This window comes from Rhamphochromis longiceps, linkage group LG8 (genome assembly GCF_057381845.1).
Source record: "Rhamphochromis longiceps isolate RC_006_pf linkage group LG8, R_longiceps_female_GT1.1, whole genome shotgun sequence".
Taxonomy (NCBI): domain Eukaryota; kingdom Metazoa; phylum Chordata; class Actinopteri; order Cichliformes; family Cichlidae; genus Rhamphochromis; species Rhamphochromis longiceps.
This window is the reverse complement of record NC_140564.1, coordinates 21,417,230-21,445,157: the sequence shown is the minus strand read 5'-3', so window position 1 is coordinate 21,445,157 and position 27,928 is coordinate 21,417,230. Positions and strand designations below refer to the sequence as shown.

At 39.7% G+C, this 27,928-nt stretch overlaps 1 protein-coding gene across 1 annotated transcript in view; it reads left to right on the top strand.

Moving 5' to 3' along the window:
* Nucleotides 1-27,928, top strand: part of nrg3b (neuregulin 3b) — a 231,790-nt gene that overhangs the window by 175,448 nt on the left and 28,414 nt on the right. The window contains exons 3-5 of the mRNA XM_085415293.1: nt 13,623-13,696; nt 21,066-21,092; nt 27,602-27,704. Coding sequence (XP_085271419.1) covers nt 13,623-13,696; nt 21,066-21,092; nt 27,602-27,704 — 204 coding nt within the window. The remainder of the gene's footprint in view (nt 1-13,622; nt 13,697-21,065; nt 21,093-27,601; nt 27,705-27,928) is intronic.

The window sequence follows — 27,928 nt, the reverse complement described above, 5'->3', positions numbered from 1 at the left end:
TTCATTTGCTGTTTAGTTTGCTCTCGCTTGTTGCTAGGTTACATTTAAGCATCAAACTCAGTTGGTGATGTTTGCGAAGGGATTGTGGTTTGTGTTAGAGCACACCTGTTTAATCTTGCGTGTTTTAATGACCGGAAATTACCGGTACTGTACCCGCTGCTTTTAAAGCGATGCCAAGAAGTACTGATCGTGAATATTCGACGCAGATCTCGCTCCCTCCGTGAGATCAGTTTCACTAGTTCCACAGTGGGAATGCCGTGTTCTGCATCGAAGAACCTGACAGTTCCTTATGACATGAAAATTCTCGAGAGTGCAGCACCTACCCAGCCTCACTGATCTGCAAGTTTCTTTGATATCTCGCCTCTCCAAAGCAGCTGAAACGTGTGGCTGTTTTTTTCATATTTCTTTGATACATTGTTTTGGGCCTCTCACACTGGCAGCGATATTGCTGTTGCTAAGTCTTTGTTATGCCTATGAAAGGTCTCTGTTTGTGATAACTATAATTCTCGCTGGGTGATTGCAGCAATCGGTCTTTGGAGTTTGACAGTGTTTTCTATTTGCAGCCATCGTCACGGGCGTTTTTCAAGTAACCACAGGTGTAATAAAGAGGCTAACAAGATCCAGGTCTTATAAACTGTGTTGTTTACTTGCACACATTTATGATCTCGACACATTTAGGAAGCGTTTAGCCTCTATTATGCTGTGAGATATTGTGTAAACAATTGTATGGGCATAAGGGAAAAGAAGAGGTTGATGGCAGATTTTAAGCCGGGGTGGGATGTCATTCAGTCTGCGCGACATTGTGCTGCATAGTTGTGTCTGCCTGCAGGGTGAAATGTGGCCATCTATTCAAGGTTGGTTGGCTAAGGCAGTCAGATTGATCACAACAAGAGCAATCCCTCCCCCCCCCCAAGACACTTGTTTGCTTTTTTTTAGGGAGCAGTGTAAGCTGTTCCAGTTGTCTCTATCAGAGCAGACTCCTTTAAACCTCTCACACTTGTAGGCAGGTTGCAGAAGTAAACATACCAGAGTAGGCACGGTAGCTGTGTGCAGTCACTTTAAGATGTGCCCTCTTCTCTCTAGCACACCCACACACACACATACACACTCACATTATTACATTGTGCCTCAGTGAGAGAGTAGTTATAGGGAACTCTAATCCATCTTTTACAGATGATACTGTAGCTGAGCTGGAGGGTTTGACTTCAAGACAGTTCATCTACAGACAAAGCTCTACCTTGACAGTGTTGTACACTTTCAGTGTGCGGCTGAGTATTTGTCACCGCGCGTGTATTTTTATGGCGAGTATGCAGAGGCCCTTTAAAGTCCATTAGCATTTACAATGATTTGAGTTCAATCATGCTGAATGCCACCGACAGGATTAAGGTTGTAGATGTCAACAGCATCCAAAATGCTGGACAGAAAAGGCAGCAGTGTCCGCTTTCCTTTAAGAAACACCTTTTAATAAAGCTCTTGAAAATGCAATATCCATCTTCAGGAGAAGGCTGGCCTGCGCGCGGCGCAGAGGAGGGGGGCTCGGCTGTCTCAGGGAAAAGGTTAACTCGACCTGACCTCTTGATGAGCTTCTGATACGAATGCCGATTAGCATTAGCACCTGGAGCTATGTTGCACTGTGGCTTTTGCACTCTGCTGCGCATGACAGAGCAGAGTGATCCCCCAGATCTAAAACCCAGAGACAAATTTGGGACTGTGTAGGCCAAGAAGGGAGACTAAGCATACATCATTATATTGATGTTTACAGAGAAAACCACAGCATAATCCTGTACAGATGATACTTAAAGCTCTTGAGTGCATTCTAAGTGTCAGTTTTTTTCCACCCATTTCTAATGTAAAAATTAATTAAATGTGGCATATGATGGTGACTGCATTCATACTTACTAATTAGAAGCATGAATGTTAGTGTAAACATAAAGATGGAACAGAAGCGTGTGACAGACTGAAGATAGCCACTAGGCTTACTGTAAGTACTTACTTAAGCACTTTTTTTTGCAAGATTAATGTATTGTAACTACAGTATCCATATATCATATGTTTATTTGGTGTAGTGTGTCATCCAAGAATTTAGTGGCATTGATTAAGAAATTAATATAGCCACTACAGTGACCATCAAAATAATGAAAAAATATTGCCGTAAACAGTTTATTTTGCGACACCACGAAACAAACGCGTAAAATGAAACGATAGACGTTTTTATATCGTCATCCGATATATATCGTTATATCGAACAGCCCTAGCCTAAAGCGTAGTACCAAAACACACACAGGCCAAAAAAGAGAGACGCTGCACTCCCTATATATCTGGAAAGAAGCGTAAAACAGGAAAGCCAGTACTGAATCTCTTATAAAAAGGTAAAATCAAAAATAAGCTGTGATACACAGGGGGTTAATGTTTCGTCTCCTGGAGATGACAGTGTTTAAAGAACTGCTGATACTTTGTGTCAAGTGTTAGTCAAATGTAATGTATAAGCAGATCAGTTTCTCTCCCTATACTCTCTCATCCTATAATCACAGTATAATCACGTTTAAATGGCAATGCCCTCTTCTTCAAGACTAAATTGCTAGTCTACAACAAAACATCCCTCTCGGGCTATGATATCCAAGAGACATCTGCATTTAATGTCGCACTTATTTACAAGCTAAAGCACTTTATCGGATAAAGGTAATTTCTTCTCCGTTATTTGTTTGCAGCAACACCTTATTAAAAGATAATGCAGGGAAATAGAGATTTTTAAAGATTGATGTGGTGGCAAAGATTTTATAACACAATAATGAGCACCATCCTACACAAAATCTTGCAAAGTGTGTTTTTTTTAAATAAATGATTTAAACATAAATAATATTTTTTTAATAAAGCTACTACTTTGTTTGCGTTTAAAACATGTGAAGTAAATGCTTGTAAAATGTACACAAGTTCCAACATTTTTAAGCGCATTAAGATTTAAATCCGCCCATCATGTTTTCTCTCAATCCTAAAAGTATCACCAACTTTTTGACAAAGCTCTCCCACTTCATGTGATCTGTCTAGACAAGACTATGATGCTACATACATCTTTGACTATTACAGAGAGGAGGTGAATTATTTAGGTCACTCTCACTCCTGCTGTGATGATGCTACAATTCTTGGCACCTTTTAGCCAGACACAAAAAATCATTCACAAGCAATGTATGGTCTCAAGAATGGCTTTTCTCCAGTTGCTGGGTTAAAGCAACACAGTTGAACTTAATCGCTTTTTTTTCCACTGGCGCCGTTCCTAAAGGACCATGTAAATAATATCAAAGAGAATACGCTTTTACGCACCTCGTTTACGGCGCAGGCCCTGAGTGGGTTTTCCCCCCTCTCTAGTCATCTTTCTTTATTATTATTTAATAATCACATTATGTCCTCTCAAGGTACAGTTCAAACCCCCCTGCTAAATTTGTAATGCCCCTGCATCAGAAGTGGAGACAGCCAAAAGGATGTGTTGTGGCTGTCTGGTGCTGGCAGTCGCTTGCAGGAAAGAGAAGCCTAATGAATAATAAAAGTCACAGACACGTCTCTGGTGGTTCAGGGAGATATTGTTTTGATGGCTCTCAAGCTCTGTGGTATCTTTAAAATAGCAAGGATTATCTCAGTCCAAATATTCACACAGTTATCACTGCTAACGGCTTAGAAGTCCTAATGTGCCATACTGTATAAACAAGCACAGTTGAAGTTGAAATTGTTTGTGCATTTTAGTCACTGTTAAACTCCTCCTTACCTTTTCCTTGTTAGGAAAAATACATGATATTACCCATAGTGTGGAGTACGGTGACTAAGTGGCCTGGATAGCAAAGAGTCGGAGGGGTGGGAGGGGTTAAGTAGCAAGAACAAAAATAAGTAATGTGGATGTATCACGGTGGCGATTCCCTGGTGATGGTTGGTGTGCAAATTCATTATGAATTGTTTTGATGCCTGGCTCCATTATGAAATCACTCAATGGAGAAATTTGTTACACTTATTTCTAAATGCCCCAATTATTGAGCCTGTAAAATGCAAAACCTGACCCCTGAGAGCCAAATGACAAAGCCCTTTCCTGGTTTTCTCTCTAAACCTTGCTCAAAAATTGATCCGTTCACAAAAGAAAGCATAAGAAAATGCATTCAGAGATGGCTGTTACTCGATATTCAAGATAGTTGAAACAATGGACTTGGTTGTGTTTATTTTCCTTTAGTTCAGAAGGGAAATACATAGCTTTAATTCTAGTAAATGTCTATTTTTTTTATCACTAGAAGTGCAAAAACCTTAAGACCTAAGGGTTAATAATACTAGGACTAGAAGTGCAAATCTTATGAATATTTAATCCATATGGACGACTGGTAAATCCATCCCTATGCTTGAGGAGTATAGCTTTAAATATTCATCTTTTCAAAACAGAATTAGAATTTCCCAGTTTGTTTCTGCTTGGGTTTTTTGTTTTTTTTGTTTTTTCCAAATTGCATGCCCATGCACAAACATACTCCCGTTCGCAAATAAAAGCAAAAAGACATCTCTGAAGATGAAGAGGAGTACATCTCCTTTAGCAGCATCCCTTCTCTCTCACTGTGTCCGTCTCCCCTCGCCCTTTTTCTTCCTCTCTGTTATCTCTAGTGCTTTGAAACAGCACCTGTTACAGCCTTGCATCTTGGGAGCTCCGTTATGATGTAGTGCACACTCCTGCGTGATACAGTGCCAGCTCCCAGTTTCAAGTTCAGCCCTGCTTATGTGAGAGGCAAACAAGCTGGGATGTCTTCATCCTCCAAGAGTTTAATGACTTCTTGGAGCATTTGGATAGGGCACGCCAGACCAGAGCGTCATGTGCTGGTTTTCTTTTTATGCCCCCGCGCTTACTGCAATGTTTTGCTTTGCTTGTTAGTTCACATTTGATGGGTAGATTTCTTTTTTTTTACTTGATGGATGAGATGGTCGCGGCACCCTTGTTTACTGTCTTAGCTGATAAAAATGTAATGGTGCCTACACCAAAATGGGGACATCGCAGCAGCAATTACACCAGGGTACAGCTCAAGGAAATGTAGTGTACTGTAAACACTATTTAGCAGGGATGGAAAATGTATTCAGGATACCATCCAAAAAGGGGGGGAAGAGAAATGAGGACACTATAACCTCACTTAACTATATTCACCATGTATTTACTTCAGCAGTAAAGTGGCTCATTAGTGAGAACCTTAATGAAGCCATAATTACTGTGGCTGTGTTTTCATGTGCAATTTCTGACCCTGTAATTCTTTGGCTTGACAATGTATATCCTAATCACACCATTATATTATGGATCTAATCGTACATCATACAGACTTTACACGTCCACAGACAGTGAAACAGCTTATTAACAGATTGTTATGTCATCACCTTAATTAAGTTGTTTACATTCATTACGCCAAATAGTCTACTACTACTACTATTACTACTACAGTAGCATTATATACATTTAACTCAAACAAAAGTTCCTGTACTTTTCTTTTTGTCATATGCGTTTCGAGGATAGGCACATCCCAGCAGCTGCATATTACTTATGTATGTAAACAGCTCACATGTAACAGTAGACATCTATAAAACCTCTCTCAAGGTATAAATGATGTCTCTACCTGCTCTGCTCCACCGCTGCAAAAGACAGATCGCACAATGTGCCGCTGCGCGCCGAGATACAGGTAAAAGACTGTCTTCATTGGAGACGTTTTGGCATTATTGTTATTTATTTTTCAGCTTAGAACAATCGGGGCACACTGCAGCCAGCTCATACCTATTCTTCCCCCATAGCTCATCAATAACAATGAGAGAAGTGTCAGCCACTGATTATGCTTTGATATTGAGAGTGAAGCAATGATGGTTGCGTGTGTACATGTTTGTTTGTTTGTGTGTATGAGAGTGTGCGTCTCTGTGTGTGTGTTTCTTATTATAAAAGAAATTACTGAGGTCTGCTTTTTTCCGCTTATAAGAATGGATAATAAAATGGATTTCTGTCAGTCATCCTGACCTTCCCAGTGGTAAAAATTAGACTGTGGTGGAAAGCAAATGTGGCTTAAATCAGCTGCATGCCCTCAGCCTCCTTCTGTAATGCATTCATACACTCAACAGGACTATATCATGGACTGCAGCAGGTGCTGTATCTCAAAACTGAGCAAATTAAAATACCACAGCATTCACCAGCCCCACACAGTGAATAGATTTTAAATAATTTATTTCAATATTTAGCAATTAACATAATGCCATATTGCATCTGTGCTTCAATGCATATGCAAATCTTGATTTTATTATGCGTGCCTTGTAGGTCAAGTTATGGAAATTAGGGGTAACGCCCCATTCAGTAATACTTGAAAACATCAACCGCACCAGTTGGTGTGCCATATGAAATGTGGCAGCGAGTCAAAAGACTCGGTGCAGTGTGATAAATGTGTCTATTGAGTGTGGCGAGAACCCCTGCTGCCAAATAATGATTGCCTTTGATAGTGAGCCTGAAGAAAATCATTTCCAAGAAGTCAGGTAATTAGGGAAAACCTGGTCCGGTCCAACATTACCTGTGTTACAGATTATATGTAGATACTTTAAGTTTACATGCAATTATTGTGAACAGACGAGATAAAGCGCCAAATTTCGGTAACATGCGGCGTCTCTCCCTCTCATGTTTGCTAATTTTTCTAAGGCATCTGTTCATGCCAGCGTAAAAAGTTGTTAATTTCACTGTGGCAAAATGATCCAACATCTAACAGCTGGAAATTGTAATTTCCTGCAGTTCTGGGTTAGCCAGCTTTAGTCACATGTGGACTAATTGTCTCAGGCACAGATACATTTTATACTGAGCTAGAGACTATAGGTGTGTTCAGCTCCAGATTTCAAGTGAAAGGTGATACAATCATAGTATTGATCCTTACAGGATGTTGTATGCTATCTTATAAAAGAATTTAGTTTAAGGAGGGGGGGGGGGGGTGTCTGTTAATAAGAATACATATCAAAAAAGGTCATGTATATTTGTTAGTCCATTGCTAGAAGCAATGTTTACATTTGTATAGTTTAAGACATCCTCCTTTTTTCTGGATGGAGTTCAACAAAATTCTTAACGTACAGTTGTTACAGTCAAGATTGGAATGAAATCTTCTGAAATTTGTATTTCAGGAGCTCCTTGCTTATTTTTGAGCGTTAGATCGAATCGCCACACTTGAGTTTGTACAGTAAATATCAGATTACAGCAGGTTAGATTAGCTTAGCAGCTTTGCTAATAAAAGCTAGCTGGTTGCATTAGCACTCATAATTCAAAGGTAATTTCAGCTAAAATGACTTGTAAAACTTTGATGTCAATTAAAGAACTCCATAAACTGCACAACAGAAATTGCCACATCATTACAGCTGCCTGTGAACAGATGTTAGTAAAAAAGCAAGCTATTAATCCCCTGTTAAATTCAGTAATAAACAATTTATCTAGTTAAAACTATTACTGACAGTGTGCTTATGAAAATACATGATGGGTTTAACCACATATAAGTTGAAATCCTCTTTTGGGGGGTTATTTTGCCTTTACTGGGCAGAACATTTAAGAACATTAAGCCAGAGCAAGGGCCAATGACTCACAAGAAACAGTCCGGTGTGAAATCAAACCCAAGCCCCTGCAGCCATTTGGCATGTGGCTCACCTGCTTAGCCAGGCAACCTATAGCGGCAACATAGGTTCAAAGCCTTAATCATTCATCGTGTCAGAAAGTGCTATCCCCTGACAGTAGGCTTTGGCACCTCCTCTGTGCCTCATCAGCAGTAGCATATGGAGTTATTTTATAGAACATGCGGAAGCTAATATGCACTGGTGTCAGAAGGTAAATGAAGTTTGGTTGACATGATCACACTCCCTTCCCTTATCTCCTCCTTGAACCTCCATTCCCTCCCCTTGCACTGAAACTATCCTTCATTTTTCTTCCTGCTAATTAACAGGCAGAATGGTGATTAGTTATGAGGCAGAGCTCCCCACCCTCCTGTCATCCTCCAGACTCAGAGGTGTATTTTTTCTGTGACTGGAACATGTGTTAAAAGCAGCTGGGTAGTCAAAGACAGCTCTGGAGCAGTAGGGGAAAACACGCTCTGAGTCTATAGCTGCTGTTCATATACACAGTGACTACAGGGTATAAGCAAACACACACAGACACACACTTCACTTTGAGATATTCCCACCTTTTGAATCCCAACAATGCACGCAAACATAGATATGAGATTTTTCCTCCCTTTTCCCTCCCTCTTTGGAGATACAAAACCCAGACATATACTCAAAGCATGTCATTATCTCACATTGTTTATCATCCATTCAGGCATTCAATGCCATTTTCCTGCAAACACATTTACAAAGCATTGTTCATATTTCATTGAGGAATTCTGAGCTTATTTCACAGTACTACAAAGATGACAGGAAGAGAGAGAGATGTAGACAAACAGACAGGAAGCCCAGATGTAAACAGATAGCCAGACAGGCATTCTGCCTTTGGGGTTGTGATTCAGAATACTAACAAGGCGTCTCAGCTCACACCCAGGGATAGAAGGTGTGATGCAGGGCAGAGCCAAGCGGCGGGAGGGGAGGGAAAGCGTACCCTTGAAATCTTGCTCGCCATCTCAGTTCCCTCTCTGAACATCATTGTTTGACTGAGATTGTCATACTGACAAAAACAAAAGGACAGTGCATATCTCTCACAGCTAAACAAGGAAATCAAGAACGTAGCTATTCTCTAAGTTTCTGTTTGGCTGCTAAAAATGTGCCACAATCTGTCATTTTATCAAAAGGCGTTGGCGTTGGAGAGAGGAAGCGTTTCTCATAGTTCCTTCAATCAGCACTCGCAGCAATATTGGACTAATATTGGAGCTAATGGTCTGTTTGATGAAGCGATAAGGTCCAGAGAAAGGAGTAGAAGGGAATAGCTGTAGTGCGAATGACAGTTCTGTTTAGTTTTGCTTTTATTGGCTGTTTGGTTTATGCAACAAAACAATTTCATTTAAGAAAAGATCATGGATTAGGTTAAAATACATCCATTCACAGCATTAACCCTCGCACACTTAAAGGCACCCTTTGCATTTTTAATGTAATGCTAAAGGACCCTTCACAAATTCCCCTACGCAGCGTTTCAGGAAGATTACTACTAGCTATTGAGTCACAGCACCAGTGTCACTGGATGCATTGTGCATATTTTTTTTACACAAGCGGCTTTGAAAAGTGTCATATTTGGCGCTGTTGGAGTGAGAGTGGGTTCATTTCCTTTGGTATGTGTTTAATAAGTTCTTAACATAAAGGTAATGGAAACGTCACATTAACATTTGATGCAAAATAACATTTCGTGTCCACGCCCTTCTCATTGCAAACCTCACATACCGAGCTGCTTTAATGTGGTAATAAATCTAAGCTGTTTGCATCAGTCATTTGGACTGCTGCTTTACGCATGGCATGGCATGTTCTTTTGCATATTCCATTTTCACTGTAAAATGTTCAATCAGATTTAATAGTCTATCTCTATGGTGATTAATGATAATTTTTAGATGGGTGTTGGATTTAATATGATTTCTCAAAGCTTTCATTTGCGATCACTTAAATTAGGTTGGCTTTTGTCTCTTTTGTCTCCTAAAATGCATAGTGAGTAGATGATGATTGTAAGAATCCACCTGATGCTCTTCACCACAAACATTTTTGCATCTAGTTATCTATCACGGAATAGTTCTTCCCTAAAATGTTCTTGGGAGTTATACAAGCATTTCTGCTGTGGTTTTTGCCTAATATATTCGATGTTTCAGATGTTTAGAGCTAGTGCAGGGTATTGATAGGGCCGTGAGCCACGCTGCGAGAATCTTTGTGTAGTTGTGTATATTTGTATGAAAGAAAGATTTGCAGAGTTTGGAGAATCCTCAGTTTTGAATTAGTCATTTTTCAGGCTGATTAAGAGGCAGGAGTCTGGCTGTAGGAGAGACAATGACAAGAGAGAATGGAGTCCTTCATCCTCCTTTGGTTTCTTGAGCAGAGGACTATAGAGGTTTTGTGTGTTTTGCTTATTACTCTGGAAATGAAATGACACAAAGAGTCAGAGTTTTAAGATTTAGAGGGTTTAATTCAAGGGTATTTTTCACACATCATTTGAACGGTAATGAGTCTCGCTATTTAAAGGTGCAGTTAGAGAGGTTTTTACTGCCACATAACACCAAAATGGCCCTTTCAACGATCTTACCTTGCAGCTTGACAGCGATGTTGTTCGTTATGAAGGCAATACAGATGTCAAAAGCTTTTCAAACTGACTTTTGACAACCCCCGTAATTCAAGATGTTTTTATACATTTCAGTGCAACTTAGCATAATAATAACTTTGATGTGAAAGGGGTGGTTTGTAGTGAAGATCAATTTATCAGGGCATCTGTCAGTGCACACAATATGCAAAAAAGTTGAACAGTTACAGATGTCCGGACTGCAAACGACAGATTAAAACCTTTAGCAATTAGCTCATTCACATAAAGCAACAATTACAGATAAATTTAGTGGACAGCAAACCAAACCCAAAAAGGAGTTCCCAAAAATAGTTGAGATGATGTGCAAAAAAACAATAAAAACAAACTGTGATGAAAATTTAAAATCATTAAAGTCTGAATTGAAAATAAAATGTAATAAAATAAAAGAAAAATAAACAATGTAGAATTTTATGTCGATCCTGGTACGCAGAGGTCAAGACCGAAGACCAGTATTGAATAGCCATCATCTGTATACCTCCAGGCTGCAATGCATTAAAACAAAACACAATTCTGTGGTAGAAATCAATGCATGGGCTCTAGAACCACTTCTGAAATCCAATGCCACCTTCTGTCTTCACATGCAAGTGGATACTTGTCTCTACTGTGCACAGAAACAAGCATATGTTAAGACAAAACTGGGCCAGAGGTTGGTAAAGATGAACTGAGGTGAAGCAGAAAACTGCCCCATGATCTCATGAATAAAAATATAAAAACAATTTTTGGAAATCATGAATGATGCACCCCTAAAAGAAAATTAAACTAGGCTCTCATATACATGTTTGCTTGTTAACAGTAAACAGCTCGATAGCTAGATCAGATTAGTGCACACAGCAAGGCCCCAATAATGCTGAGTGGTACACATTTGCAACAGCATAGTGTCATGCGGTGCAGAAAAGGACCCAAATGCAGGCTGCTGATCTAGAACATGATAAACAGAAAATCAGCCTTTATTCAGGTTGAGTAGTAAGACTGTGGAGGTCCAAAACAGAAAATCAACTGAAGGGTTCAAAAGGCTTAAGCAAAAGCACATAAGGCTTAGCAAACAGAGAGAACAAAACAAGTTTGGAACACAGGCAATCTGACAAAGGGAGACAGCAACGATTTATAAACATAAGGGTGACTGGGGCAGAATGGAGACGCCTGGGAAACTAGACACAGCTGGACTTAATCAGATAATGAAACATTGGTAGGAGAACGTAAAACATGGCCCAAGAGACATATGGCTATCAGCATAAAACAGGAAGTAATATGACACCAAGACAAAGACTTGACAACAAGATACAAGGAGACATCAAAGCGATGAAGCTAGCATGAATAACAAAAAATACAAAGCAACAACAACTAAGGACTAAACATTATGACCATGAACCTAATGCAAAATGAAGATACAGAATAAAAATACAAACTAGAATATAAAGAACGGGAAGTGACTAGAAATGATAAACCATATTAGACTGACAGAAGTGAAAAGAAAAAAAAAACAGCTATAAGAACAGCAAAATTAGACAACTATAATCAACGAGAGAATTTAACAATAACCTAGTCCCAACAAACTAAAGCTTAGATTTCAAAATCCCAGAACCATGACAAATGGCTCTGTACTTTAGTAGAATCCAGGTGCAGACCTGCCACCTGTTGAAAACACCGCTTTCACTGAAATAAGAAATATGACAAAGAAAGCCCTGAAGTATTGAAAAGCTGAAATTTTACATCAAGCAAGAATAGGGAAATATTTTGCATTAGAAAGACGCATAAATATGCCTCAGACACAGCTTTTAGAAATTCGAATGAATGTTTTCAGCATTTGATATACTGTTTTTGTGCTATTTTCAAAATACATATAAAATGTTAACGTTTTGCAAAACACTGCTTCTTATTTTCTGTGTCCTAAACTTATGCAGAAATTTCACTGGCCTTTTTGCAGACTCACCAAATCGGTGCAGATTCAATAATTTGGCTACAAAATAAACATTACCATGTAGAAGCATTTACATAAAGATGGAAAACTGCACCTATTGAGCTGAGTTATGGAGTATAAACGTCCACCAAAGACCTAAAAACAGAGGAATTTTTTACAACCTTATAACAATTTTTCTGACTTTCCCATTTCCATTGCTGCTTACTCTTTTTTTTTCTTCAAAAATATGGTTCACTTTTTCTTTTTATTTATTTATTAATTTATTTCAAGCCAAGCTAAGAGAGACTGAATGGTCCACTTCTGCGTGTCACTCATCCAATGCATTAAACTGCATTGGGGTGGTGGGTGGTGGACAGTGCTGCTGGGTGGGGTTGTTTGGCACTGCTGGAAACATGGTGGACAGATATTGATGGATATTGTGGCGGTGTTAATCCCCCATCGTCTACCAACAATAAAGCACCGAATGATGGAATGGCGAAAGTATAGACAACTCTGACATGTCCCTCGCTCATGTACAAGTTTATGTCGAAAGGGCACATCAAAGCAAATCCTCCAATTGTCTCACCTAATCTTTGAAAGAGCAGAGGGATGGATCAGCCTACTGAATGTCCCCGCACTGTGCCCACTATTGAAGACAGAAATAAAAGTATTTAAGTCTCTTGGAGACAAAAGCTATTGAGGATTGTGCCAAACTTGGTTCCTCATAACTATGAGTTGTTTTGAAAAACTTGATGAATATAGTTTGTCACGCTTTTTTTTTAAATTATGAAACTATATGTATGTTTTCATTCATTCATTTGTGCATTCTACAGGTCCGATTTGGCCAATAAAGTAAAATTGATATTTGTATTGCTAAATATCCCCAATCAGTCATCAACTGTCATAATTTTAGTAGGTATATAACAGTTGCTCAAGGATCTGCAGGAATCAGCAGTAGAGGCATATTTATTTGATGATGAAGGTAAATATTTGGACCATGCCAGGACTTTGTTTATATGATTGTTCAAACTATGGCAGCTTCCCTTCCCTTGAAAATCTTGCATTGCTGCATCCATGCCAAGTACTATCCACTCCCAGTATCCCATTTTCTTCCTCTGGGACGTGGCATTCCTGCCAGTCATGTGCTATCAGTGAGACTGCAGGCACTTCTTGGGCCTGCCCAACTATCTTCCCCTCTCTGTCTCTGTCCTCACTCCACCCCTCTCCACAGTTGCTGTGTATCTCCCTTGACCACCTCGGTCCTTAGCGAGCACTCCACTCCACTTTTTTTTTTTAGCAATCCATTCATTCATCTGTCTAGGCTCTTCCTGTTTTCAACTTTCTTTATCTAAAAGTCCCTTCAGCTGATAGTTCATACTGGTACTTTTTGCTCTGTTTGTCTTGCCTCTAATCTCAAACCTCGCTCTGTGTCTCTTTTTTTCCCTCTCTCTCTGACAGGTGTAAAGAGGGCTACCATGGACTACGCTGTGACCAGTTTGTTCCCAAGACAGATGCTATCTTGTCAGATCCAAGTACGCTCCCTATTCTACCCTTTATTTTTCAGTCTTGGTGTATTGATCTGAAACATAAAAACAAATTCATAACAAGTGCACGCTACATGCCCTTGTGCAAATCTCTTACTGTACTATATTTATCAGTAAGACAAATTAGCCTTAGATTAACTGTTATCTGTTTAAGTCTGTTGGTCTTGTACAGTAATACTATGTGATTAAAGTATTGTGTGGGACTTTATATTGAAAAAACTAACATTTCCAATATGGTTCAGTCATTTTGAAGTATACAAATGCAGAGAACCTCCAGGCGCTCCTTAAGTTGACAAAGGTGGTCAAAGAAAAATGTTCAGCTTAGCGGGGTAAAAGGTTAAGATTCATGCTAAAGTTTTTCTGCTACGTGTGCATTGAAAATAAAAAAGCAAGGGTATTACGGCACTGAATTCATTCAATAAAGAAAAGATATTTTTTTCATTTACTTTAATATCTCCTACTATATCTACAGAGGTGATCACACATTGGATATTGTGTCAAACGTGGGGGTTTTCATTTAAATATTAATGCAAGCAGTTATTACTGCAGTCAAAGATATTATTTAGTTACCGGGTAAAATGTGTATCCCGATAGATTTATTTTCATTGGCCTACATGAATGTCCCTCATATAGATGCATGAAAAATCCCTTGCATGTTTTATAATCATGCTTTTATTTAGCCTAAAGGAAGGAAAGTATTCACTTTCCTGGTGTTCGTGAAAAACTGTTCCCCTAAAGTGATGACAGCTGTGTGGTGTACTTAAAAAAAAAAAATAAAGCAAAAGTCACAGGTACAAAGAAGAAAAACTGGAGGCCCAGAGCCGTTCCCGTGAGAGTGCAGTTTTACAAATTCACACTGTTTTATGGAGTGACTCGTCTCCTCCGCACCAAGAGTCAAAGAGAAAACTTAACTCCTATTGCCGTCTGTTTGATTCCATCAGGCCCGCTGAGAGTCCATTAATGGAGTCACAAGCCAGTGTCACAAAGCTTGTTTTATGCTCTTGCATGGCACACAGTTTTCACACTGGGATTTGTTTTATGTTCTATAGGCAGACATTAATTTTCCAGCGTGTCCAGCTCAAGAGATTTTTATGATGCTATTTAAAATAAGCCGAATTCTACTGTGCTTTGGATAAAAACGGACTCTCAAACAAACCAATGAATTACAACACAGCCGTGGTACTTGTAGATTTATTGAAATATATAAGACAATATGCCTCAGAAGGCAAAATATGAAACAAAAAGGTGAAGTTTTTACACCGTATCGTTCAGAAGACAAAAACTTGCATTTCAGGGGCGAGCATCTTTTACAGTGGCTATAGGTAGACCTATAAATCAGTTTAATTAGCATGAGGGAAGCACAACACTTCAGAGCAAGGATCTCCCAGGCTGTGGAAGCAATCCCTGAGCTGTTAAGCTGTTAAGGAGTTGCTGCTCTTACTGTAACAGTTTCACTGTGTCATTCAGTCAGGAGTCAACCAGCAACAATAAGCAACCTAGAGAACTGCCCCCATCTGATAACACAAAATTAAGCTCACACAAATGACCACATTTGGATTTTTATGAAATCAGCAAAATATTTATCAACAATTCTATCAAAAATACAGTTTAGAAATATTTATCGCTTAAAGGTGGTAAATTAATTCATATCTAATTTGACTTACCTCTAATACGTGCATTCATTACATTTGTGATAAAGTGCCTTGCATTGATAGAAATGTTTGATTTCTTGCAATGCGAACGGTACTTTTGTCCAACCTGATCATATAAATGATGTTGTTATTTCATAAACAGACGACAGACATGAACAGGGCCCCGCCGATGGATCTGATTGATCACCATTCTTGTTCAGAGCCACGTTCACCTGTTTGTTTACATCGTCAGCTAGGTATCCTAGCATTACATGCTAGGCTGTAATGCGGAAAAGACTGATGAGCAGTTTAAGAGAAAATTGCCTCTTGCAACTGTCATCACTTGCACCCCATCACTTAAATAAATCCATTACCTCGTGTTGCAGGGTTTGGCACAATTTTGTTTCTCCTATATCTGAACCACGAGCCACATGCTCCTCCATGTTTGGCTGTACGACTGCTTTCATAATAACTACTAACATTTTTAGTAGTTTTTTTTCAGGTCTGTGCTGTGCTTGATTGCACCAGCTGTTGACCTATTGAAGATTTGTAAGCTACACTCACTGGCCACTTTATTAGGTATAGCATGCTAATGTGGTGGCATTGACTCGACAAGGTGTGCGAAACATTCCTCTGAGATTTTGCTCCATATTGACATGACAGTGTCACGGAGTTGCTGCAGATTTGTAGGCTGTTCAGTCATGATGTGAATCTCCTGTTCTATCACATCCCAAAGTTAGACTGAGCTCTGGTAACTGTGTGAGTACACTGAACTCATGTCATGTCTCTTTTAATGTTCAAGAGACCAGTTTGAGATGATTTGAGGTTTGTGACATTCTGCTGCAAAGAGCCACCAGAAGACTGTGGTCACAAAGAGATAAACATTGTCAGCAGCATTTAAAAGAGGCTCATATCATACTGAGGGGCCCAAAGTGTGTCAAGAAAATATTCCCCCTTACACCAACAGCAGCCAGAGCTGTTGATACAAGGCAGGATTAATCCAAGCGTGAAGCTTTTATGTTGTTTATGCCAAATTCCGACTTTCTCATCCAAATGTTGCAGCCAACTTCAAGACTCATCAGACCAGACAAGGTTTTTCCAGTCCTGTATCATCTAATTTTAGTGAGCCTTCACAAATTATAACCTCTGTTTCCTGTTTTTACATGACAAGAGGAGTAGGAGCGCTACGGTGCGGTCTTCTGCTGTTTTAGCCCATTTGTTTCAAGGGTCAATATGTTTTGTGTTCAGAGATCTACTTCAGCATACTCTAGTCACAATGAGTGGTTATTTGACTTAATGTTGTCTGAGTTTGAAGAAGTCCAGCCATTCTCCTCTGACCTCTGGCATCAATGAGACATTTTTACCCAGAAAAGTTGCCGCTCAGTGGGAAGTTTTTCTTTATCAGACCATTCTCTGTAAACTCTAAAGATGGTTGTGTGGTAATATCCCAATAGATCAGCAGTTTCTGAAATACTCAAACAGGTTTGGCACAACAACCATGCTGTCACTTAACTCACCTTCCCCATTCTGATGTTCTGATTGAACTTCAGCAGGTCATCTTGACCATGTCTACATGCCTATATGAGTTGCTGCCACCTGATTGGCTGATTAGATATTTGTGTTGACAAGCAGTTGAACAGATATACCTAAAAAAAAAGTGGCCAGTGAGTGTAAATAGGCTAATGGCAGGTTCAAGATAAAGGGCTAATCAGCTAAAGACTAACCTACCAGGAAAATTACTGATCTTTCTGGTGGTCAGTCCACCCCCATTCATCTTGTGAACCCTTTAGACAAATGTATTAGCCATTAGCAAGCTGGCGTCAATGTTTATTAGATGTGGACAATGGGCCAAAAGCCTTTTTATTTTTTTCCTTCTCACACTGAATGCACTGTTCAGAGGCTTCCAATCTACAAATAGAAATGATCAGAGGAGTGCTGGAAGAGCTTTATATATCAGGGAGTATGGAAAATCAAAAAATTGCTTAGCGTTTTTAATCAGAATGCTTCTCTTGTGCTGGAAAATAGAATCAATAAAATGCTCTGTACAAACAAGCTACTGAAGAAATCTTCAGTAGTAGGTTAAGACGGTGCACCGAGTACACCCCTGACCTTCACAAGAAAAAGAAAAAAAAAAGAAACTGACAGCTTTATCGTGAATTTGTCTTGCATAACCTCTCAATGGCCACAACAGTTAATCACAGAAAACAGCTTCCAGTGACCGTGACCAATAACACAGGAAGATTTGAGAGTCGGAGGGGAATGGAGCCTAGTTTTGATCTGTGTTGATACACACTCATCTAATATTTACCCAGATTACCAAGGGTTTGGAGGATTATCCTGCCTCCAAAATCCAAATCACGTAATAACATACAGCACAAACATACATGCATATACCAACAACAGCTAAATCTTAAACGCTGATGAAATTCAGCGTGTGTACAAATAAGCAACTGTAGTTTTTTTGCCGGGCCATGCCACGCTTTTCTGCTTTCAGCTTTCATTTTGGATCAATATCTGAGCACCTTACAGTCACAAATCATTTCTTGCCCCTTATCCTTTTTCTTCGTATCGACTGGTAAAATACTCAAAAGAGCAGTTTGGACCACAGTGCCGCTCAGTCACTCACTCATTCACACGTCCTCACAGAAGTAGATAGAGAATCACAGGCGAAGGCGTGTTAGAGTTTAATCAAATTTTAATTTCAATTATGATTTTTGGCTCCAATGATTATGAAAACAAGGTAATTGAGATAAAGCGATTATCATGCGTCAGTCGTTATCACAATAGTGCTGTGGCCCCTCCCTGAAAGCCCAGACCTGCTCCTTGTTTAATTCAGTTCCAGGCAACATGGCGAAAAAAGGAGTCTTGGGTCAACAAGATCTATTGAGACGAAGTAATAGTCAGAATACACTTGTGTCACTCAGCCCTCACTCGCTCTCTGCTTGTGACTTTTGTGCAGGTCTGTCAGGTCACATAACAAAATTGCCTCGTGGACATGTTGTTGCCACTGTCTGCACCCACAAAACTCCCATGATGGAGACTACAGTTAACAGGGACTTTTTAAAAATTATTTTTATTACTTAAATTATATACATTGATAAAGGAAAAATAATCCAGTGTAAAAAAAAGAAAAAGTAAATGTAGTAGTAAGTAATCTCGCTATTAATCAAAATAATCACAATATTGATTTTTTTTTTTCTACAACCGAGTCCATCCTGCACATGACAGAACCACATGGACTAAAAGAATTAAGTCCTCTCTGTAACACTCGAGCTGTACTGCAGTGAACTCAGCTTTGGAAATAATGCTGGAGTTTAACATATTGGTGCACAGGGGAAGTGGTGGAGTCTTTAAGTGGAGCGATGGCAGAGTAGGAAGGTAGCAATTTAGTTTATAACTGCTTGAGGATGTGGATTGAGTTTCTTTTTTAACCATGAAAAAGTTTAGAGCATCCCACTAATGGTGTTCAGTTGGGCAAGTCGCACTTCTGAGACTACAGAGGGGATATTTCGGTAGAAGACTGAAGAGGAGGCGGAGGAAAGATGGGCCTTTTTGGTTTTTACCCGGTTTACTCACAAAGAGGAAGGAGGCAATCCTCTAATTTGAACTATTGATCTTCTGTAGATATTATGCCTGGAGTAAGTAGCTACACAGGATATCGAATTCAATAACAGACACAGACACACATATTGACTCTGCAGTTCCCTTCTCACCCAAGTGAGGGAGGGGATTAAGGATTTGATTCACTCCTGCCATTGTCTCTCCCACCAGCCAGATTCCTGCCTCTTAATCGGGCCAAAAGCATCTGACATGATGCACAGGTATTCTCCAAGCTTGCTCAAGGCTCCCATAAGATGCCGTGAATGATTCCCCCGGGTGCTTCGAGTTGCCAGTGCGAAGGATTGGGAGCCTGCACATATTATGATTGGTGAATGTCTCCAGACAAGGCAATGCCAGAGGAAGGGATGTGTATCAGAGTTGTAATGACATCATCTGCACAGGCTATGACAGTCAGGGCGATTTAGAGTGGAGAAGGGTTGGCTGTTGCCATGGGCAATCACAGGAAAAGGCTTGAATGTATAATACAGATCAAGTAACGTCAGAAAGATGCTGCATTCATTTTTTTTTTTTTTTTAAGGAGGGCGAGTCAGAAAAGTGTAAAAAAAAAAAAGTAAGAAAAGTGGTAGCCATATCTTGATTTCACAGTTATATCTCCGAACTCTTTGTGGCAACAAGCATAAAGTCCCCCAGTCAGAAGTGATTGGCTCTTAACTGTTTAATCATTGGTTTGCAAGGTTGCTATGAGACTGACTATGATTCAGAAGGAGCGTATAATAAATGTTGGCATGTAAAATAATCCTCGAGGCTGCAAGAGGAAAATGCAGACCCTGCATTCTGCTCAACAACAACACAATGACACCTGCAGCCTGTCTAAATACAAACATAAACTCATTTGTTCATTGATTAATTTGGGAATCTCAGACCTGCTTTTCCAGGCTGTTTTTTCTTGTTATCTCTGTGATCATGAAAATCCCTTAGGCTCATTAAGAACCTGTCAAGCAATCTTAGAGCAAATAGCATAATTTGACTTAAGCACTTATCATACCATTTTCAAGTCCAAATGCCCTCCGAAGCATTCCCTTTATGCAATGTAGGGAGGGTCCTGTTTTTTAATCGTTTACATTCCACCTCTTAATAAGGCAGCACAGTTTATTTTAATCCATTCACCTAAATGCTTGGATCTCACTCCTGTCACGCTGTGTTTTTATTTTTCCGTAAATAAAAGCCATGGCAATGACAGAATTTTTCCCGTGGCACAATCAAAATGCTTTTTTCCCCCTATTTTATAGACTTTTTTTTAGAGGTTCCAACACATAATCTGTCAGGGCTTGGCAAGCCATCTTCTATTTAAAACTCAGACCACCTCTGTCAGAAAAGCAATTACTAGTGAGGGTTTCATTTTAATTTAAATAAGATTACATTACAGTGACATGAAAAGGGGGCACTGCCAGGATGGAAAGAACACGAGTGCTCCTTTTTATCTGTTTTCCCCAGCGCTGGGATTGTGGGAAAAGACATAACTGAATGAAGAAAGACTGTGTGTCTTTGGAGGAGAGTGAAAGAGAGGGTGAATGTCAAAGTGTGTGCCTGTGCAGAAAAGACCAAAAACACGTGCAAGCTTATACCATGTTGTGTGGGTACACATGCATTTGAGCGTGTGTGTGTGTTAGAGTGACGCATCCTAAAGCAACCAGATTGTGAATAGTGAAAAGCTATGCTTGCAGACAGAAGAGGACAATTACTGCAATGCCTCAGGCTCAAATCAATATAAAAGGCCTGTGCAAAGCAACATCAATGACATAAAGCCACATGATATGTCATTTCCAACTTTATTTTCATGATCCTTCCTCTAATCCTCTCAGCCCCCACATCTGCGTTGTTTTCTTGCTTCAATCAAAGCCACTGCAAGCTGTGTGAGTATCACGGAAAAGCATTCCAAGCATCCGAGGCTGGCTGGCTCATTACCTGGTGCAAAAGAGGAAGCCGTGTTAGAAAAAGCCAGCAAAGCCAACTGTACCGTGTAGTTGCACCAAGTGTCTCACCCCTAAGGTGAATTCTGAGAAAAAAAAAAACTGAGGCGCATCATGTTGTAATTATTTTATGCTCTGTCTCTCTCTCTTTTCCCCACCCTCATTTCTCATGCTATCCCGCCTTGAATGGAACAGCGGATGAACTTGGGATCGAGTTCATGGGTAAGACAACTTTTCATTGACTGTGCCGAGTGCTCAATCTTTCCGTGTGCCTCACGTCTGTGAAATACTGCATACAAAACACACACAACCAGCACAACAAGGCCGCTCACCTTGGAAAATTAATGTGGGCTAGTCGCCATGGAAACACCGTGGTGGTGAATTAGGTGTATTCTGTCTGCATGAAGAACAGTACCGTTAGAGAGGAGTGATGTAATGAGTATGGAGCAAAGAAAGCGATTCATGTACTGTATAAATCCGTGTCTACTTGCCTACTGTGTACTATGTGAAAATTTCATATCTCGGTAGCGATGTCCAAAATGATCGCGGTTTCCATGAAGTTAGTCGAAATGTTCAAGAAGCAAATAATATCACCAAGTTCTATTTTGACAAAAATATTCCAAGTTGAATCTGCAGTTTTGATTTGCAGATTTACATAATACATTTGGTTTTCTGTACTTGTTGTGTTTGAATATAAGACACAGCTCTATGTATAATTCACTAAGTCTTAAGCAGATAGTAAAACAAGAAGCCCAACAACAGAAAAGTCTTGTATAGAAGCTTACAGCGTTCTGAATTGTGCGATGCTTATAATGAACAAAATATTTTGTTTGCATGACTGAACTGACACATATGCAGTGGACGGATAGTTTTCAGACACACAGCAGCATCTACAACAACAGCAACAACAGTGTGTTACTGACAAGCTGTTAAGTAGCTACAAAGACAAAAGGCCCTTACATTATGAAGTTAATGATTACTAAAATTTAGTAGTCGTTCTGTAGAAAGTTAAAATTGAACTTACCCTCATTTTAAAAGTAGAAGCAATTTAGTTTCTATTCTTCAGATAGTGTCGACCATGTTCAAGCAAGTCTCCGTCAGTACTCTTAAAGGTACAGTGTGTAAAATCTCACAACTGGATGTCAGTAGATCACAGATTGCAGTCATTTGAATTCAGTTTTTTTTTACCTCTTCCAATTCAAGCACCTAGCCATAACCCTAACTACGGTGGCCCCTTTAGGCCAAACACATTTTAGTTAGCTAAGAGAGATTAGAAATGTCAAATTTAGACTGCACTCGATAACTGCTTTGGCCGGCATGTTTTAACATATTTGAATATTAACACTTGAATAAACCACAAATAAAATATTTTGTTGTATTTTACATTTTTACTGCTGAGTCACTTCCAAACCTCTGGCTGCCGTTCATCTGCAGTGAGTGTAGGTTGTCAGTATGCTGTTAACCTCAGCTATCAATAGCCCGAGCATTCACATCTACTCACTGATATGGTTCGATGAGTCGGTGTAGGTCACTTCTGTCCAGTGACAGTAATAGTGAGGTGAGTTGTTAAAGATATCCTGAAGTTTTCTTTCAGTAGGCACTGCTGTTTTTCCTGGCCATCTCAACCCAGTGTATATGTAATGGGTTAATCCAAACTTTATGTGAATGTATCATTTTGTTAGAGAACATAATTACAGACTAATCAATGTGTATTCATGAGTACATTATTCTTTTTTTAGATTAAATAACCTAAAACCAAACCAAGTTCAATTAGGAGGCTGAGCCTTTTTCTGGTGTAGATGTTTAGTCAAGTTTAACAATAGGATCTAAAGTATAATATAAAATATAAAAATCCACAGAAGGTCAAATACTGAAATGAGAAGCAGTGCATATAGATTTTTTTTTAATTCTCTGGATTTTCATTGGAGTTACTTTAGGTACTTCTCTACTTTCCTACAAACTGTCAACAAACTAAGAGGAAAAAAAACAAGGGAGGCGAGAGACAGTCTCATCACCCCAGACTACACACACATACACTGCAACACCGTTTTTCATTTTCTCTTTTCCCATCTTTTTTTCCACTTTCTGCCTTGCTTTTGTGCATTAACATGGCTTCATACACTGCTGTCACATCACACGCTAGCTCCAGGAAATAGAGGGAGGGAGAGGATGTATGCCCTGCAAACAGCATTCCTCACTTCAGTAACTTTAATCTGGGGGACTAAATTAGTTCAGAATGCTACTGGAGGTGGGCGGATGCATTAGAGAAAATGAGAGCAGGACTGATCAATTGATAGCCGGACAGGTGACAGACAGAGGTACAGATAGGATTATTTTTTTTTTTTTTTTTGGTTGGGTTTCTTATTCATTGTGTTCCATCATGAGTTCGTCTTTTCTTTATCAATTAATTGTTTGATAGCTTGTTATATAAGTCTGATATGTGACAGTCTGAGACAGCCTGTCAGACTACAGCAAAGCTCCGTTTGAAGTAGAATTGAGCGCTCTAAAAGTAATCTTGTCTTTTGATTTTCTTGCTTTTTTTTTTTTTAGCCCAGCAACTGAAGCTCTTTGTGACTCAGAATAGTTGACTCTGATGTTTTGCAGGCTGAATACCCCATTTTCTCATGGATTCTTTAGCATGAACTTCATTATAGCACGTTATTCTTGTCAAGTGTAGAGTGCATCGCTGGCATAGCGGCCATATGGGATTGTCTTGTCTTTGAGTCAAAATAACACGGCTTAGCCAATATAGCTAAGACTCTTCACTTTGGTGGGGTTCTTTTATAACGTGCTGTTGCATCTAATTTCAAGAATGCCTTGTAGGCATCTGGCATGAAAGGCCTGTAATGGTTTTATATACAGACTGCATGTCGGTTTTCCTTGCAGCCATTCAGCAGAGCTTTGTAGACAGCTGTTTTTATGTTCACATTATGGAAAAGCCTTTTTCATCCCTCAAAAAAAAAAAGGGGGGGGGAAAAAGGCAAAGGCCTGTCTCAGGTGGTGCTCCACATGAGCACTGATAATGCAGGAGCAGGAAAAAATGTTTTCAATATCTTTCAGATATGCAACCATGCAGAGGTCATTTCACTGATGGTAAAGGCTGGAGGCTTTACAGGGACATGGATTTCCAAGTGGCACATTACTTATAAACAAAGAAAAAAGCCAACTTTTACTGAGCAGCTGCAGGACATTTCTCCTCTTCTACCTGCACAGCAATAAACAAACACATTTTTTTTTAAATCCCTTTAAAATTATAGAAGCAGACTATACAATTCAGTAATTCAGGAGCTTATATTGGGTTTTTTCATATATATACATAGTTATATTTGCGTCATTACACAGTATATTGTCGATTGACTATTTTTTCCAACTCAATAATTTCTCATTTCAGAATGTAACACCTGCTTAGTATAGTAGGGTTAAACTTATAGACTAGATTCGAGAGGAGTAAAATAAATTTGAGAGAATTGAGTGTTGAACAGCCGGCAGGTTTATTACAATGTTACAGTGGTGCAATAATCCAATGTAAACAGCATAGAAAATTAACAGAAGATCAACAGAGAAGAGCGCTCTTTTGAAAATAACAACAAAATAAAATAAAATAAGTAGTCCCTTTAGACCTGACTCCTGATGAGCAGGATATTGGGAGTTTCAATAGTTTCCCAGAGAAACAATCCGTATGAAGTAAGCAGTTTTTGCTCTTGCTTATCTGAAATCCTGCGATTTGAAGTAATTCAGACTGTAGCTCTACTCCTGCATCCAGAACAGCTGGCCACACTGCTTTTGGATTCGCCAAGAGTTTTCACAGGGTCTGGCTCGCCATCCATATCCAGAACCACTTCAGATCCAGGATCACAAAAAACCAGTCTGCACATACAGTACAGAGCAATAAACAAAATAGTTCTTAACAGTTTTTCTAAATAAAATGAGATCTCATAAAGTTTTCAAAATCAAGTACACTGTCGTTTTAACATTGTTCTGTCTCTATGAATTCCATTTGTATTGCTTTACAGCATTACAATCAATTGTATTTAAATACCCCTTTTTAAGGCATATGTAATCACATCATGAAATGTTTGTGACGTAACTAGTTTTAAATAACTTATTTACATGTATTAACCTATAACTGAAATTACAAAGTGCAGGAAAGGCACTGGACAACATTTATGGCTAAAAGAAAAGTGCATCCTGCATTAGTTTTGCACATTTGTGAAGATGCCCAATCAAATAGACAATAAAATAAAATACGACATTCCATTTCACACACGATTCAAGTACTCCGACTGGTTTTAGCTTTTTTTAGACAATACGGAATTCGCACTGTTGCAGTGTTTACCACATGTAAAATTAGCATAAGTTTTCCTGCTAACTTATCATCTCTAGTAACTCACCGGAATTCCCAAGAAACAAATACACGCTCTGCCTGGTTTTGGTCGAGAGTAAAACACATAAAGGCCTCTGAAAAGTACATAACTTTAAGTTAGAGACTGTTGAAAATACTTTATAACACTTATTTTATACCAAAAGACTCACTGTGTAGCTTGTTATTTGCTCTCGGTGTCTTGCTCCGTTTTGCCTAGCTTAATGCAGCAACGTGCTTTTGTTGCATTCACTGAACTACGGAAAATCAAAGTGTGTTCAAGGGGTGTCGGAAATAATAATACCAGGTAAAAACAAGAAAATACTAGTAACCATGTCTATAGGGGTTACAAGAACATTTATTGTTTTAACAGTAAAAAATGTGATCCAGCCTAACCAAGCTAACCCCCACTATTTATTGGTTGACCGTATTAAATAAGCAATCATGTGCCACAGCAGGCCACTCCTGCAGCATTTCTATGGATCACTTCTATATTTAATTCATCCTGCTTCCCTTCTATGGGAGCTGAGTGGGTAGTTTGGACCTCCAATGTTTATATATATATTCACATACTGTCACTCCAGGATATGTTCAGATTTTATCTTTATCTGTTGCCAGAAGCACTCTAATTTTAAAAAGGTTTCTCTCCTGTTTGAACTCAGTTACATCATACTATCAAAAATTGTGTTGATGCAGCACTGACGTAATGCAGAGGAAGAAAGCGGTGGGGCGAGGGGAAAAAAAACGGTGCAAAACAGAACGCATGGTTGCACTCAAACGTTAGCTTTGAACAAAAACGCTCTCCAGCAGTATCTGCCCTCAAAAACAAGAGTTGAGGGAAGTTGATAAACCTGGACCGACAAGCACGGCTCAAGAAGACCTCCCAGGACAGTTCTCTGTTGACAACATCAAAAGCCACAGACAAGCCCTTAAAGGTCAGGAGCAGGTTGCGGTGATGTTCTCTGCACTTTCCCCTGCAGTTGTCAAGGTAGTAAAATCAGACACAGGGGGATTTGTTGTTTTTGAGTGATCAAGTAATGCCACAGGACGTTGCCCGTAAGGTCATGGATGCTGGTGGATCAGAGAAGTGTCTCAAACTCTCAGCGACTTTTGTGGATTAATCAGAATCAGAATCAGAATCAGAATACTTTATTGATCCCTGGGGGAAATTATTTTTTGTTACAGTGCTCCATTTTAAACCAACATTAAGACAAGACAGACAATACGCTAACTAAGAATAGTACAATATATACATATATATACATACATACATACATAAGTCACTTATAAATAAATATTTGGAAAAGAAACATGTGTAGTTGTAGCAGCAAACAGTGTGTTAAGTGGATGCGTTGTACAGGGAGATGGCCACAGGCAGGAATGATTTCCTGTGTCGTTCAGTGGTGCTTTTCGGTACTCTCAGTCTCTCACTGAACGAGCTCCTGTGACTGACCAACATGTCATGGAGTGGGTGGGAGGTGTTATCCAACATTGTCTTTATCTTGGACAGCATCCGCCTCTCCGACACCACCTTGAGGGAGTCCAGCTCCATCCCCACAACATTGCTGGCCTTACGGATCAGTTTATTAAGTCTGTTGGCATCTGCGACCCTCAGCCTGCTCCCCCAGCATGCAACAGCATAGAGGATCGCACTGGCCACCACAGACTCATAGAAAAATTAGTGATATGAGTTGCTGGTTATGGATTGTGCTCATTTTGATCATGAGATAGTATTGTCATGAGAGTTTCTGCTAAGCCAGTGGGTGCGTGCCCTTGAACTCCACACCGTGCACCGTGCTAAGTATTTCAGCGCCACAATCCAGTTGCTCAGTGAGACAGATATTTGCTGGGATCAACTACAACTTGTCCCAGCTGCTTGTGACCTTAAGCCTCTGCCGCTGACGTGCAGGGGTCTGACAAGAAGCTCCGGGAGCATTCATTTGCTGCTAATTTCCTGTCGCCATCAGTCTCTGAATGCTGACACATATGCAACCCTTGCATGCACGTACACACCAAGTGCTGGTCCTGCTGTGCAGACAGTCCATCGGTCCCTGCTGGGTTTGTCTGAACGAAATGATTATCACACTTCAGTTAGCACGTCACTGAGCCCTGCCTGTGTCTGCCATGTCCCTATCTCTTCCTCAAACAGTGACATTTACTGACAGCAGCATTGGTCGCTTTATGCAAATGCAGATTGTGGGCAGATGTCTGCGCGCGGTTTCGAGTGTATGTCATTCCACCCTTTATGTGTATTTGGTATGTTAATTCATCATGATCCATCTCTTCCTCTCAGCTCAATCGCAACCATAGTCCATATCGTTTATGTCACAGCAGAAATTCATTGGACTGAACTGTATTCTCTCCTCCACAGAGAGTGGTGACACCTACCAGAGGCAGGTGCTGTCCATCTTCAGCATTGCCTCGGGGATCTGTCTTCTTGGAGTGGCATGTATGGCTCTCTACCGCCACAACAAGTGAGTGATGCCAGCGAGAACCACATTAGTAGCGTATGCCCCCGGCTGTGCAGAAAGAGCACTTTACTATCATGGCATGGAGCCCAATGAAATTCTAAGTGTGAGTCAGCTAGAGGATGTTTTAGCAAGGCAACAAATCTAAATAGTGTAGGATGCATTTGGGACAGATACTCATGTAAGATTTATTTGAAAGTGGTTTTAGCAAGCAGGTGTGTCACAAAATG